Here is a 15,900-nt window from a genome sequence, read left to right as displayed (position 1 = left end):
CAGCCCATGCATCTCCTGATGATGCACGTTTCTGGGTAGACTTTGCTTTGGACAATGAATATTTCTGCATGTCAAATTCTACCTTGGCAGTGAGTGGCTCCTTGATATGGTGCAATGAGATCCTTGTAAAGCTCTCTTCTGGATGTAGAAAAACACCCTGACCACAAAATATTTTTCATGTGTTAAAATTCAGCACCTGACTTTTCTAAAAGCAGTCATATGCAATGAATCCTATACATAGGCAAGACAGAGACACCCCAGAAGAGCAAGGCTGGAAATACCTTATATCTTCAGATGACTTTACTTGTTCTTTTGTGTCCTTTCGAGGTCTAGCCTATGTGCATTTCCAGGATCCAAGCACATATTTAGAGAAAGGACTTGATCAGAACAAGACCTTAAGCTAAACTGCGGCGGGGTACAAAGCTGTCTCCAAAATCAGGAAGAAGATGCACTTTGTAAACTAGGTTCACAAAGGCCAAGTTACAGTCAAGGTTAACAATCCGGATGTAATGAAGTGGGGCTAAATACAAAGCAGGGGTCAGACATCAGCTCTTGACTTAGGTTTAGGATCTGGCAGTCTGTATCCATGAAGAGAGGTCAAATGATGTCTAGAGTTATGCTTTGACATTGATCAACAACAAAATTTAGATCAGGGCCATGGACTTAGAGAGGTTAAGTGACTTCCAAGTGGATTATACTCATTAGCACCAATTCAACCCTCAGACACAGAGGGGAGGTCCTGGACATTTCCTGTACTTGACCTAACCTGAGATTTGCTGCAATTATAGCAATGATAAGAAGTACTGTGAGGTGCCAGGCAAGAGAGTTTCCTGCAATCATGGAACTCACCTTCTAGTGGAAAAGCAACTTATAAACTTGAGAAGCTCTCACATACTGGATGCTCACACAGAAGTATGTCTAGGAAGACCGCATGTACAATTCTAGACTACATACTTGATTTCCACATGTTGTCAGTGGTGTGACACACACAACAGGCATCCCTGTCACAATCCAGCATCACTTTCTATTTCTTTCCCCCACATTGGTGTCCTATGGTTCCACAAGAACTGCCCCTTGCTTGCATAAACCTTTGCATTGAGCCTGGAGCCCAGAGGGTTCAACACCACTTAACTGTCACCAGCAGGAGAACCCAGAGCCTGCACCAGGGACTAAGAATATAGAGTGAAGAACAGAGGTAGGTGAGACAATGCAATCCTTAGGACACCCTGCAGCAAAGCAATAGTCCCTTTAGACTTTCTCACCAGCTGGCATGAGAAAGCACAAGGCCACAGTGAGCTGTTTATAGGTCTTGCTATGCAGTTAAGTATTGGGTCAAGGCAACTGTGCAACAAGTGAGGCTCTCCTAGGATCAGGGCATGACAGAGTACAAAAGTCAGTCAGGAATGGTGTGTAGGGCTTATCACCTCAGGGCATGGAAGCCAGGTGACCTATGTCTTGACTATAAAGCAAAGGCTGAGGCAGGAGAAGGCCAACAGCAAATCCCATGACTAGTGACACATGAAACTATATCAGAAAGGTAAGGGCCAGAGTCGTGGAGTGGAGACTAGTAGGTCAAATGACTAATATAACAAATGAAGGTACACCAGAAGACAGACGGGTAGGTCACAGAGTTTCTCAGATATTGATGTTTGGTTGTGATCACTTCACAGAGGAGGTCTCTCTGCTGTGAAGGCATTAACACCTGAGGTTCAACCACAGACCACTGCCCCAAGCTCAAGGTCATGGTGTTGGCAAACATATGAGCTTCCACGGCTGTGATAACAATGTGGCAGTTTAAAACAACAGATGTGGATCCTTATACTTCCAGAAGTCCAAAATCAGTGTGCCACCAGGGCCGCATTTTCCAGTGATCAGGAAGAGCCTTCCTCATTTCTTCTCAGTTCCTGGTAGTCTTCAGTCCTGGCATTCCAAACTTTGAAGATGGATGATTCTAGCCTCTACCACTGCCACTGCGCTGTTCCTCCCATGTGTGTCTTCATGTGACGCTCGCCTCTTCTGTCATACTGGCTTAAGGTCCACTTTTGACTTCATTTTAACTAATCACATTTGTGGAGACTTTTCTTGCTAAATAAAAGTATTCAGTTACTGGGGAATGCCACTTCAACATATCTTTTGGGAGACACTTTGACAAACAACTGAGTTGAGTCATGATGCTACAAGCATCCCAGAAATGGGATGCAGACAGGATGGGGACCTTAGAAATTTATTAAGATAAGATCATGACCATGGCTGAGGTCATGGCCCACTGACAGGATGCCAGAAGAGAATACGGACCTTCAGGGTGGCCAACATGTCCTGGCTTCCTGCCCGAACAGCATTGCAGGGTGCACCGGGACCTATGCTCCCCAAAGCTCTTATTCAATAGCAAGTTCTTTTATCAAACAACTCTAGACAAATTGATCCCTCAAGGGATGGTTGTGCTACCTGACTCAGAGGGGCAGGAAGTGAAAAAGGAAGCAAAGAAAGATCTGCCCAGCTGGGGCAGCTTAGTCCAATCACGCCTCTGCAACATGCAGTTTTCAGTAGGTATCAGAGGGCCTGGAACAGAGAGAAGGAACCACAGAGGGAGGGAGAAATCTGTAACTAGGATTAGAAGAAGCATGAGCAAGATCAGAGAGAGGAGCCAGAAAACATGCAGCATGGAATTCAGATTAGCTCAGCTAACCCAAGTGAGGCTAATAAACCAGCGTGGAGCAGGGCAGCAATTGCTGAGATTCCAGCCAAATCCACTATGAACGTATTTTCTTTTTTTCTGGCCTTTGAACGGTAGCTTTTAAAAATGGAAACACTGAATCAGTGTGTTTTGGATTAAAACAGATCTATCCCATTTCCCTAGAGGATGGGTGGGAATACAGATCTTCTATCAGTAGAGGTGCTGGGCTGATGAGAGTAGAAGTGGCCTAGAGTTGTGACAATGGCTGATGCTCGTCTCAGTGACAAACCAAGTCTCGCCCCATGACTCTGATCACGCATGGCTTCTTCTAAACCAGCCCCATGCAAAGCCAGGGCAGACATTAGGCTCAGCAAGATCAGGGCCAGTCCATTTGGGAGGCTTTGTATATGGGGGCCATGTAGAGTTCCTTGTAGGCTGAAATGTAGTGCCCAGGGACACACAATGGTCCTCACAAAACTGGAAAAAAAAAAAACATGTCAGGTAAGATGTTTGAAGAATCATCCTGCAGAAGGAAGGACAGACAGCATACTGTGTCTGGCGCATGCTCTCTTGGCATTAACCTCTTACCCCTTGATCTGCCAGTGCATGCAAGAGGCTAAGAGAAAAACCACCTGCATATTTGCTGAGAACAAGGAAAAAGTTGGCAGAACACACCCAAGCAGCTCCAAGACAAGCTTGTGTTATGGGTTGTGCCAAGTTGAAGTAGAGCCCTCACTCTGGGCTGGAGGCAGCTGTCCATTTCCCATAGAATCAGCCAGAGATAACAGGCTTTACAGAGCTCCTACAGGTTTAGAAGCCAAACCACAGAAGGAGAGCATCCCAGCAAAGGAAGACAGGAGGTGAGAAAGGCAAGTACTTATGTGTGATCAGGATGGAAGAGATAAAGAGAGCAAAGGAGGAAAGAAAGTCAGAGCGGCTGAGAAGGTAGAGGCAAGCACAGTGCAGCTTCCCACAGTGCAGGGGAAGCTTTGGGCAAGTGCCAATCAGAATTAGACTCTTCTCTTTGAAGGATGCCTCGGGCGTCTGTGGGGAGGACACGCTGAAAGAGGAGGAATATGAAGATAGCCATACCAACTCTGAAGCCGTAGCAGTAAATTAAGTGAGTCTTTAGAAGACTCATGCGTGAGCACTGTACATAGAAAGGAAAGAGAGATCCAGAGCCATCTGAGAGGTAGCATCAGCCAAACGAGCTGGCAGATCATAGATCAAAGATTGCTCTGGAATATTAGTCAGACATGTGTTCCATTCGTTTATGCTGTGGAACATTTGCTTAATGATGCAAAGATGTGTTGTATTCTTTTACGCTGCATTTGTTTAACTCTGCGAAGCTGTGTTACTTTGCCTGTTTAAAACTATTCTAATAAAGAGCTGAACGGCCAGTCGTTAGGCAGGAGAAAGGGTAGGCAGAGCTGGAAGGCAGAGGGAATAAATAGAAAGAAAGGATGAGAATAGGGAAGAGTGAGGAAAGGAGAGGAGGAGGATGCCAGGGGTCAGCCACAAAGCCACACAGACATGGAATAAGAAGGAAAGAAAGCATAGACAGAGAGGATAAAAGTAAAAGTCCAGAGGTAAAAGGTAGATGGAGTAATTTAAGAAAAGCTGGCTAGAAATAAGCCAAGCTAAGGGAGGGCATTCATTAGTAAGAATATGTCTCCATGTATTTACTTGGGAGCTGGGTGGAGGGGCCCCCAAAAGAGCAAAACAACAACTACATAAGATGGAGAAGGACAGAGGAGATGGGTGACACTGGCTTTCTGAATCTGAATTTGATGGCGGTTTTGAGTATAAGACTATGGCCCGACTTCTGCTTGGCCTAAAGGAAATATCCCAGGAGTCAAATGGTGTCATGAAAACCTCAGCCATAGAACTCCCTCAGCTAGATGCTGTTTTGAAGACAGAATGAGCGTTTGAGTGCAGCCGGAGAGAACCCTGTATGCCTCGTCTGGACAAACCTACTGATTCCGTTGAGAGGTTGGTAACAGAAAATGCAGCCCTAATGATGGACCAACGGCCGTATTTCTTCTCATCCTTTGAATGGACCACGGATAAAGATGGAATCTGGTTCAGTTTGGCAAGTGCTGGAGACACACGTGCAGCCTAAGAGCAACACCAAAGAAAGTCCTCCGCGCCCACCATCCCCGACCCGCTACTGAGGTGTCTGATCTTAAACTGCAGCCACAGTCCTGGTCCATGTTGATAGCAACTAAGAAACTGGTTGAACGGAGGGGTGTGAGGTCAACAAGATCTTCGTATTGTGCCTTCTTAGATCTTTGCCCTCACCTCTTGCTTTGGGTTGTCACAGAAAGGCTTGCTGTGCAATTTGGTCCAGACTTTTAGCTGTATCTCAGCTTCATTATGTACCAGGATTTGTAAATTCTGACTCTTCAGATGCCTCTAGCCTGTGGCCTTGATAGTTACCCCCTTCCTTCCTATTTTTCGCTTGTCCCGGATACCTTAGCTGTTGCCTGGCCACTGGAGAGCTTGACTGTTTGCCTGGCCCTTTCTGGGTCTCAGCTTCTTCATCTAGAAAATGGGTTTAGGTTTTAACAACAGTACTGGATGCGTAAGATAATGGAGACCATCTCCTTTGTTCTCTCTACAGCTAGGCAATGTTAGTATTTCTGTTCTTCAGATAAAGAAATGGAGCAACAGCTCTGGAGTCACATGGCCTTTGAGACACAATCCTAAGGGACACTGCTGTAGGATCCCCAGGACTTGGCTCATCATAGGTGCTCACTAAGATTGGCAGGCAGTGTGGTAAATAAACTTGGACTGCCTAGAGAGGCCTGGGCTTGAATCCTGGTGCCATCCTTTCCAAACTCTGTGATTTATTTATTTGATCACGTAAGCTTTAGATGCTTGATTTGTAAAACCAGAGCAGCACCTGACTTGGTAGAGATTTGGGAACAGGAGCAATTAACAGAAACACTGAGCATTTTCCCATAACACATTGAAGCATGGAGCAGACATTATTCATTTTACTGTTCTTTTTCTCATCCTGTCAGACTTCCTTGAAGCCATGGGGCCCCTGGAACCAGCCACTTCTCTATGGCTGGTCTCCAAGGCTGAGATTTCCCCAGAGTCCGCCCCTCCTTCCCTCAGCAAACACCATCCAGAATGGAGAGCATTCAGCATGCAGCGTCACCCAGGGTTGCCTCCAGCTCCTAGTCTCATACCATCTGTTTGCTGCCACCAGCGGCATGCGCTGCATGGGTGAGCTGTCGTGGCCTCCGGGTTTTCAAGGCTGCAGGGCCCAGTCAGTAGCTCTGGGAGGTGGCTATTATGTCTCATCGCCTCCATTCTACCCTCAGAGCCCCGTTGCAAAACCCACTTTGTACCTAGGCCTATGATGTTCCCGAAACAGCATTCTAAGGGCTGTGTCCGAGCACCTCCAATGAGTAACATTAGAGCCTGAATCTTGTCACAAAGCAAAGCCCCAATGAGGAAACAATAGTGATAGCTTTAGCAAGAGATACACAGAAAAGAAATGAGTGTCAAGGGAGGTCTGACCAGCACCTGCTAGCCTTGGTTAGGAGTCCATTCATTTTTCCAGCTGCACCTCATCACGACTGAACCACTCAGACCAGAACTTAGCTACATGACTTCTGACTTCATAAATGAGGACTCTGGACTTCATAAAGTTGGGGTAATTTTCTCAGGGTCCCCCAGTTTCAATAAATATATTTTGGGCTTCAGGAGAAGGCTTGTGCTAAAGTGCTTCTTGTGGACAAATTAACAATGGGCACTGAGCATGGTCAAGACAGCGAGAGCAAAATGTTATTGGAGATTGTCTTTAATCCCCCCACTCTGGCCTCTGGACAGACGCTGCCCCTGCACAGTTGGGTCTAGAGACAGTGGTTTGGCTAGGAAAGAGAAGAGTGGAGGCGAGGCATTCTTTCTGCACTGGTGGGGTTGGAGTAGATTGAGTTCCTACAGGTGAAATGTTAATTGACTGGTCAGTTGTCCCCTGTAGCCTCAGGTCAGCCTTCTAGAGAAAAATGTGCAGTCTTGGCCAGGGAAGCTTTTGTCTCATTTTTCTCCATGGAAACTTCTCAGCTCTCCACCTAATACATCCCCACATGCACGTTGAACAACCAAACATAATGCCCAACATGGAGAAACACCCCCTGGGCTGTGGCATAAAAGGAAGAGAATAGTTCCAGAGCCTGGGATCTGTTCCTTTGCTCCTTTGCGTAGGGACCAAGGAGATAAAGTCACATTTCGTCTGTACATTTGTACTTTGCCAAACGGTACTCACTGAGCCATGCGTGCATATCATCCTACACTTGAAATGGGTTATTTGTATCTCGATGATTTTGAAATTTAAAATGGAGGCAAGGAAGAGCATGTTTACCTGTTGCATATAGTTTTTTGTATATGTGTGTGTACATGTGTGTGTGGTGTATGTGGTATGTATGTAGCTGGTGGTGTCAGTGTGTATACATGTGTGTGAAAAGATGGACTTGTATGGGTTTGTTTAATGTAGAGGCTGGAGGTTGATGTTGGTGCCCTCCTGAATCAGAGTTAATTTTATTGATATATATATAGATAGATAGATAGATAGATAGATAGATAGATAGATGATAGATAGATTTATTGATTGATTTTTTTGAGACAGGGACTCTTTTGAATCTGAAGTTTCTAGATTCATCAAGCTTAAGTGGCCCTTGAGCCTTAGGAACCTACCTATCTCTGCCTCTTGCTGCTTAGATCATTGGAGTGAGCTCCTCCAACCAAGCTGTCATCTCAGTTCTGGGGACACAAACCCAGTTCCTTAGGCTTTCATGGCAGACTCTTTACTGACTAAGCTGTCTCTCATGCCCTCAAGTTTTATTTCTTTAGTATTGTTTTCATTTTAACTGTTTAAAACATATCATCTGAATTGAGACACACTCTAAATGTAAAAAAAAAAAATCAGATATCAGACAGTACAAAAACAAGAATGTAAAATCTCTTCCACTTAATAGTTTTGTAAAATATTGATTACTTATTAAATAGCATTTGGGGCATGTTATATGAAATAAGTTATATTATTAAAATTAAATTCAAGTTTCTTTTATTTTCATAATGGGACTTCAAAATTTAGAAATTATATCCACCGATGAAATTATATTTCTATTGAACAGTGATGCTCTGGAGCTTTTAAAAAGCTATTTGTAGAGGGTTATTTTCTTCCTTAGGGGACATCTGAGAATGTCTGGATATATTAGGTTGTGACAATTGGGGCTGACAAGCAAATGGCATCTCATGGGTAGAGAACAGGGATTCTCTAAACATCCCACAGCACACAGGTTGGACTGCAGCCACTGAAAACAATCCAGGCCCAGATATCAATCGCACCAAGGTCGGATGCCTTGGTCTAGGGCAGGGATTCTTTGAAGGAAAGTCGAGCAGTTCAGGGACACCTGAAGAATTGGCTTGACAGAGACAAGCATTGATAACACTTAGTACTTCCTTCTTATTAACCCTGGCAGCGGGTGTGACTGATCCCACTTCTCCACAGGAGGAGATCAACTTCAACAAAAGAAAACTCCCCCGGACCACCAGACCAGAAAGTGGCAGATTGAGAGGTGAAATCAGCCTCCACTCGCCGCCAAGGCTGGGCCACACATGCTACATCACACGCGGTTGTGCATAGCACCATGCTGGAGCTGCTATGCACACAGCCACCTGAACTTACGGCCCAATATCCCCGTCACTCAAACCCAGGCAGTTATTATTTACATTAGCCATTATTACCACCAGGGAAGGGGCATTAACAGAAACACCATTTGAGAGGGACAGCCTGCTCCGAGGAAGAAAAAAAAAAAAACAAAACCTCACAGGTGCCTCACTTATCAAAGAAGCTGGGAAATGGGTGGGAATAAATGGAGCCCAATAAAATAAACCTGTCAGAGGAGGACCATTCAGATGCCTCAGAAGGCGAAAAGGAAGAACAAATGCACCCAATATGGGATTGGCTCTGGTGAAAGAAAACAAAATCTCACTGTCTGACTCGAATAGAGCCCAGAGAACAATGGCTAGCATAAATGGAATTGCTCATACGCACTCCAGGGAGGCACTGTTTCCTCATAAATCCAGTTTGGGGACCAGGGCGAGAGTCACTTTCCTCTCAGTGTCTTTCGGCATGCTCTCGTGTGTGTATCTATGACTTTCACCTCCCTTGAGGAAGGGTGAGGATGGTGGGCATGTTTTAGAGAAGGGTGGGAACTTCCATTTTATGTGTAGCGCATTCTCCGAGGTTATTAGATTCACTCTTTAATGTGATAGTATGAAATAAACACGGTACTTGGTTCCCAGTATAAAAATAAGCCTATTCAGTAGGTTAAGTTTCCGTATCAAGGCGTGGCTGAGTGTTGCCCAGGACACACTGGAATAGGGTGTTTTACGGCAATACAAATAACAGGGCCAACACAGGGCCATAGCAGATGTTACCAAGACTCCGCTCAAATTGCCTTCATTTGATTGGTGTATCTACTCCCCAGTCACAGCAGATGTTGACTGTAAATGGTTCAGATAACTCCTCTCTAGAAGGCTGTGCACACTCATGACAGCCCATTGTGATTAACACATGGGCCCAACCTATGGAACAACCATATTCCAGAGACACCCCATCTCCAGGGCTTTGACTAACACAGGCCACACATTTTCCTTTGTTCTATCCTGTATCTGTCTCCTTTCTGTCTGAGCACACTTCTTAATGTATAGTCTGCACTGGAATCCCCATCACAGGGTCAGGTGGTGTATCTGAGTTTGGGAAGGGGGTGGAGCCGATGAAAGGCCTCACTATTACACTTTATTTCTCGGCACTATTTGTGGAGCAGTAAGTGACTGGGACAGGCAAGAACTTTAATAAAGACTGTGGGTAAATATGGGAAATGTCTCAGGAAGCTTTCTGTTTGTCAGAAGGGGATTCTTGAGGAAGGACAGGAATGGTTAGCAGGCTATCTGTCTTTCTTTTCCATGTTCTGAATGGGCATTGCTTTTGACGGTGGCCTTTGTATCTTTTGAATAATGGTATCTATTTATGTGAAATAAACTCTTCCTATGCTGTGTTTGAGGAAAAATAAGCGGCTCTCATTTACAACCAAACACATCCTTACACTAGGTTGGACACTTCTACTCCAGCTTCTTCGACATTTATTATCTTGTTGAGTCTCAGACTGCAATTTCAGAGGAATCTGAATCTGTAGAGTTCTTAATGGCAATATTATCCTCAAAGAGGCAAGCATTAGTATTCCTTCTTAATGGAAAGGAAATGTGGATCAGTCACATCTAAAGGATGTATCAGGGCCAAGGGTAGAGCTGAAATTGTGGTCAAACCTATTCATTACTTAAAAATGGCTTCTTAGGTCAGCTCTCTCCCACCCTCAGTTGTCATGTCTCCTGTGAAACACTTCCTTAGTTCCAGGTGTGTGTGTGTGTGTGTGTGTGTGTGTGTGTGTGTGTGTTAAATATCACATGCACCTCTCCTTAGCACTAGTGAGAAGTGCACGTTTGCTCGTGCAATCTTTTCAACGACCTAAGGCATCAGAACTTGTCCTTTTTGCTTGTTATTGTATTCCTCAGTACTTAGAACAATGCCTGGTACACAGTAGGTAGAAGGAGCTAATGGGTGGACAGAGAGCTGTATGAATAGGTAGGTGGAGAGAGCAGAATGGTGGTTGGGTGGATGAAGCGGTGGATGGGCAGCAGGTAGGTGGGTGGGAGGATATGGTGAAGGAACTGCCAGCTTAACTCTGATGCACCTGGCCTGGAGAACCCACGGAGCATGGGACCTGGCCCTTTCCCTCCCTCCTGCCCAGGGCTATGGTGATCACCTGTGGTGAGAAGGCAGAGTGGAGTCCCCGGGGTCACCTGGGCGCTGCCCATTGGTGCTGACCACAAGGAAGCCAATCCCCAGGCAGCATGCAGAAGAGAAGGAGAGAAAGAAACACATGAACACATGTGGTACAATGAGCAAGACTGTAATTCTTCTAGCTCTGAAGAGCTTGTACTAAACAACAAAAGAACATCACGTTTTACCAAAACAGGGGCCTGAAATAGATTTTTTTTTAAAGAAATGACAAAAGAGTAAGAGTCACCATTTATCAAGCACGCATGACATGTCAGGTACTCTGCCAAGTACCTCATGTACAGTGTTCCTAAGAAATAGGACGACTGGAAAGGTCAGTGGTAATACAGATGAACCTGTCACTTCTCTAGCCAAAGGGCATCTCCCCCAGTCTTTCTAGTCTTTGCAAATGGTGCCTCCACTCACACAGCATCTCTGTGAAGATACCTGGGTGACTACCCTCACCCCTATTAGTAAGGTCATCTACCTTCTACCCTTTATTTTTAACATGACTTCCCATTTGTCCCTGGTCGCCTGCTCTTCCTGATTTTGCTCCAGGGAAACCGGCCAAGATCCCCTCCTCCCTCCAGCGTCAGTGCCTCTTTCTCCAGCCATCCTAAATTGCATTTGGATCATTTCAACAGCTTCAGATGGGCTCGCGGCTTCTGCTCTTCCTCCCCTCCCACTGAGCCTCGACCCTTTGAGTGCAGCAGCAGTTTCCTCACTGTCTTCACAAGGAAACCCCTCGGCACAGCTCACAAACTCTTGGCGATGAGTTTCCAGCTTCCCGTTCCATGCTCACCCCTCTCCACTCCCATCACCCTACCCTCTAGGCCCGGCTGTCAACACATTCCCATGATGAACAGCCCCCGCTGTTTTGTCTCTAGACCATGCCTGAGCCAGCCACTTGTCTGGCATGTATTTCCTCCTGCCTCTTCCCCTGGCAGACAGCTGCTAACCTTTGAGGAATCAGCTTGGCTCTTCCTTCGAGGGTCCTGCATTTGGAGCAGATGTGCCTCCCCTGTTTTCCCGTAGCTTCCTCCTAGTCCCTTCCTTTCTCATTGCAGCGACCTCCCTGTATTGTGAACGGATGCTTTTTCCTTCACTCCGGAGTCTGTTTGAAGGTAGGTGATGTGTCTCACTGATTAATAGGTTTCTGTAGCCCTCTACTGCACCTGGCACACAGTAGGTACTCAATGAATATTTGTCAGGTAAATGAATAAATTAGTGAAGAAGTGGTGACTCAAAAAAATTTTACAACATGGTCAAGGTTACAAAAATAGTAACTAGCGGAGGCTGCATTCAAAGCCTGATTTGCCTAAACTTTAATGTTCCTGTCCATTCAGTGACACAAAAATCCCAGCAAGTGTTACACCCTCAGTCACGGACTACAAGGTTCCCCGGTCATTTATCAGCAAAACTGCATAAGCTCTTTATTCAAATGTTGTGAGTGATAGTGTGTGTGTCCCAGACGAAGTGATAAACAAAAAATTCATTATTTCCAAGATGATACAGGAGGCAACCTTGACCAACAGCCCATTGGCAGCTATAAAACCGCCCATGTGTAGTGATCATAACTCTCTGTTCTGAAAGACGTGAAGCTTTGTCCATTCCAAAGCGTTTTCTAAGTCAGTGGTGCGCTTGTGACCCAACTCTGGTACCTACGCTGTTTTCCTGTGTGGGTACATGGCAAGAATGGCTCTCAGATTTTTCAGTGAATCAGGAAGAATATGGCTAATAGTTTGCACTATGCTCTACTAATTAGCTTTAACTGTCAGAGTGTCATAACCTAGAGGCAGCGGAGAAGGGACTCTGAGTTGAGTGCTTGTTCAGGTTTGAACAGCCTGTGAGCATCTCTGTGAGGTTTGTCTCGGCTGTGATAGATGCAGAAGGGCTCCGCCCTCTGTGGGAAGCATCGCTCTCTAGGCAGGTGGCTCTGGGCTGTACCAGAATGCCAGCTGCGTGTGAGCCTATGAGCCTACTAGCCAGCAGTGTTCTTCAGTGGTTTCTGCTTCAAGCTCCTACTTTGGCTTTCCGCAGTGATGGACTATAACCAATAAGTTGAAACAAACTCTTGCCCCCGCTTGCTTTTGGCCAGAGTGTTTTATCACAGGAAAGAGGTGAAACTACAACATATATGAAAATTATATACATTAGGACTTTTCATTCTCAGAGTTTTATTTTAAGACAAATGTCCTCCTATATATTTCTGCAATTGCTTTTGGGCTGTGGTGACAAAGTCGATAGGTAGGAGAAAGACCTTGAGGCCTACAAAATTGAAAATATGCACTACCTTGTCTTTTATAGGAAAGTTTGCTAACCCCTGTTCTATGTGGTGATTTTCTATTAGTCTGTTTTCCTCCTGGCCCTATGAGGCAGGTAAGACAAGGTACTGGTGACCTCAGAAGCCAGAAGAAGAAACAAACGGCTGAGGGAAGACAAGACCCATACTTCTACACGGCCTCCTTCAGCAGCATCTTATGTGTTCTCTCTGCAGCCTGGTTCCTACCTCAGTTCATCTTCCCCATTCCCTGTGGAGGCTTCAGCTAGGGTACCCTCCTGAAAAAGGAGGAGTCTGCTTAAGCATTCCCAGCCATATTCCCAGCCATAACTCTCACTGGAGAGAGAGAGAGAGAGAGAGAGAGAGAGAGAGAGAGAGAGAGAGAGAGAAAGAGAGAGAGAGAGAGAGAGAATATCATCATGGGCTATATTTAGTGCTGAGTGACCTTGCATAGTACTTCTGTTTCTCTTTTTAAATATTTATTTTTATTATTTTCACTTATGTGGGGAGTTCATGTTCACCAGTGTAGGTACCCTTGGGGCCAGAGGCATCAGATCCCCTTGGTTCTGGACTCAAAATCAGTTGTGAGTGACCCAATGTGAGTGCTGGGACTCAGTAAAGAAACAGTAGTCTTGTTTAACCATTGAGACATCTCTCCAACCCCAGCACCTTTTTCCCTCAGGACTGCTTCTAACTCCCATTACATGGCAAGCTGAATACCCCGTCCTCTGAGGATTCACTTATCTACTTCTTTGACTTGGAAACCTTCTTTCTAACCCTAATACCATCCTCTGTGTTCATTTTTACTCTCGCTTCAAAGCTGGCTTTATGCCCACACACTCCGAGAAGGCTTATACTATTTCTTTCTTTGGCTGGTTTTGAATTCCCTTCCTGCTCCAATGGCATCCCCGGCAAACAGTCATTTTAGACTTCCTATGCTATATTGGTATATGTGTGTTAGCTCTGCCAGTGCCTACCATTTGCTGAGTGTTTATTATAAGCCGGCTACCACACAGAACACTTGGTATGCACTACTTTGCTAGGTTCTTATATTAGGTCAGGGAAATAAGCGGCGTTGCTGTTGTCAGTCCGCGGATGCCGGCATTGAGATTCAGAGCAGTTAAACACCTTTGCCGGCCTAGAATCCAATACTGTGCAAACCCAAAGATGAACTTCGCCACCTCTAGAGAATAAGGGGCCACATATTAATATGAAATTTCACTTAATAAACAAGCAATAAAAACTAACTGGGTACATAAAACTCTGACTCGGTATTTTTCATTTACCAGGCCTGTCACTTGGAAAATTGTAGGTACTTCCAAGTCAGGCTCTTTGCCCAAACCATGCAGGTAATAACAGGTATCTTGTAAAATGAGTTTAAGGAAAGCAGCACAAGTCTTCATTTAGCTGGCAGAGCCCGGAGGAGGCTCCCTTGCTTTATCTTCCAGGGATACTAATCTGGTGTGATGCTAAGCTAGCAGGTATAAGGACCCAGGGAGAGACAGGTGCTCTTCTACTGAGTGAGAAGCAGAGGTAAGGTGTGGATTATAAACCTTAGCAGAACAGGGAAATGGAAATAGGAGTAGGTGCCATACATGGAACCGGAAATACTGTTCACCAGTGCCGTTTCACTTCTGAGGTGCACAGAGGAGACCAAGTCACCTGGAAGCTAGTCTCTATCACGTCCTCTTATCAAGGACAGGGAGTGGAAACATTAGTCATATCTAAGTGGGATATTTAAGCTACTGAGATTTGGCTATAACTTGTTATTGCAGCAAAGCTAATCCTATTCTGATTAACCCACTTGAAGAGGAGGTGGAATGGTCTTCCCTCTCCTGCATCACCTACTTTTTCAAAGACCAGAGGGTTTGTGATTTAGATCTCTTTGCACAGAATTTGTTTGAAACATGTATAGACTTAAGAAATTATGATTTAAAAAAAAAAAACCTTGAGACCTTGTAAATAAAAAGGAGGCTAGAATGTGGAATCCCTGTGACTTTTTTTTTTCTTCCAAAGCAATGAATGTCAAGTATAGAGAGATACTACTGAGCTACAGCTGGCCCTAGAGAAGACAAACTTGAAGACTAACTAATTTTTCAGTTTTGGTATGGAAGTGAGGAGAGCTGAGAGCTCCTCAAGGCTCCTCAGTTTCTGCTCCAGACTTTAGGTCTTAACTTAAATACCCCTGAATAGACACAATGCCCATTACAACCTGAAAGCACACGTACCAGTCATCAGTAGAAAAGGTGTATGGAGAAGGGTTAATGAATAGAAGCTAAACAATCCTATTGGTGGTTCATGGAATATCTTAGCCAGTTTACGATAGGGAAAACATTCATTAATGATATGGAGTCAGCTCTGAGTAGCATTCCTGGAGACCTGAAGGTTGTATACTCCTGAGCTTACACGGACTCATTTTTTGAGTGGAGATAATAACAACGGCCAACACTTATTTAGCACCTGATGAAGGCCATGCCTTAGTTCTTTCAACACACTGTAACCTCCCATCACCACATTCTCTACGCAGAGTCCAATGACTGACTGCCATGTAGCGATCCCCCTCACCTGGATGGTTTCCTCCTAGAGGGAGGCGAGTTAACACGCAGGGAATAAATGAAAATTATAAATCTTAGGAAGCTCCTGAAACAAGACCCCCAGGGCCGCTCTCCAAGATAACATGATCTGTGCCGATTGCTGGGGAGAGGAGATTCTGACCAGCAGAGCTGTGCACAGTCACACGGACAGCTCCAGGGACACAGCGTTCACGAGCTATCATCCATGCTCGGGGGAGGCTTTGTCAGGAAGAAACTGCTTTTGAGCCTCCCCTGCTTCTGTTGGTTACCACAAAAATCCCACTGACTCTCTAAGCTAAGTTTGTGTTGCACCATTTCTTGGATCTGCCATTGGTATCCTATCTGAGGTGAACAGATGTTGGCTCACATCTCACCAAAAAAAGTCTCATAATACTAGAACACACAGGGATTCAAATTTTGGAACTCCTGCCCCCATTTGAGAGCCCACTGACGGAGTTTAAATTCTCTTTATTTCTAACCTGCATCTTTAGCCTATTCCAAATTTCCCCACCCTTCC

General features: G+C 45.1%; 1 protein-coding gene across 12 annotated transcripts in view; it reads right to left on the bottom strand.

Moving 5' to 3' along the window:
• The window catches only part of Ptprt (protein tyrosine phosphatase receptor type T), a 1,106,759-nt gene that overhangs the window by 183,049 nt on the left and 907,810 nt on the right, over positions 1 to 15,900 (bottom strand). For 6 of the 12 annotated variants that reach the window (XM_085697063.2, XM_085697062.2, XM_085697064.2 and 3 more), the window contains exon 14: positions 10,516 to 10,572. The exons of the other annotated variants lie outside the window; for them this stretch is intronic. In XM_085697063.2, coding sequence (XP_085553189.2) covers positions 10,516 to 10,572 — 57 coding nt within the window. The remainder of the gene's footprint in view (positions 1 to 10,515; positions 10,573 to 15,900) is intronic. 12 annotated transcript variants of the gene reach the window in all.

This window comes from Myodes glareolus, chromosome 10, assembly GCF_982192425.1.
Source record: "Myodes glareolus chromosome 10, mMyoGla1.1, whole genome shotgun sequence".
In the NCBI taxonomy this organism is placed as follows: Eukaryota; Metazoa; Chordata; class Mammalia; order Rodentia; family Cricetidae; genus Myodes; species Myodes glareolus.
This window is presented reverse-complemented; position numbering and strand designations above follow the sequence as displayed.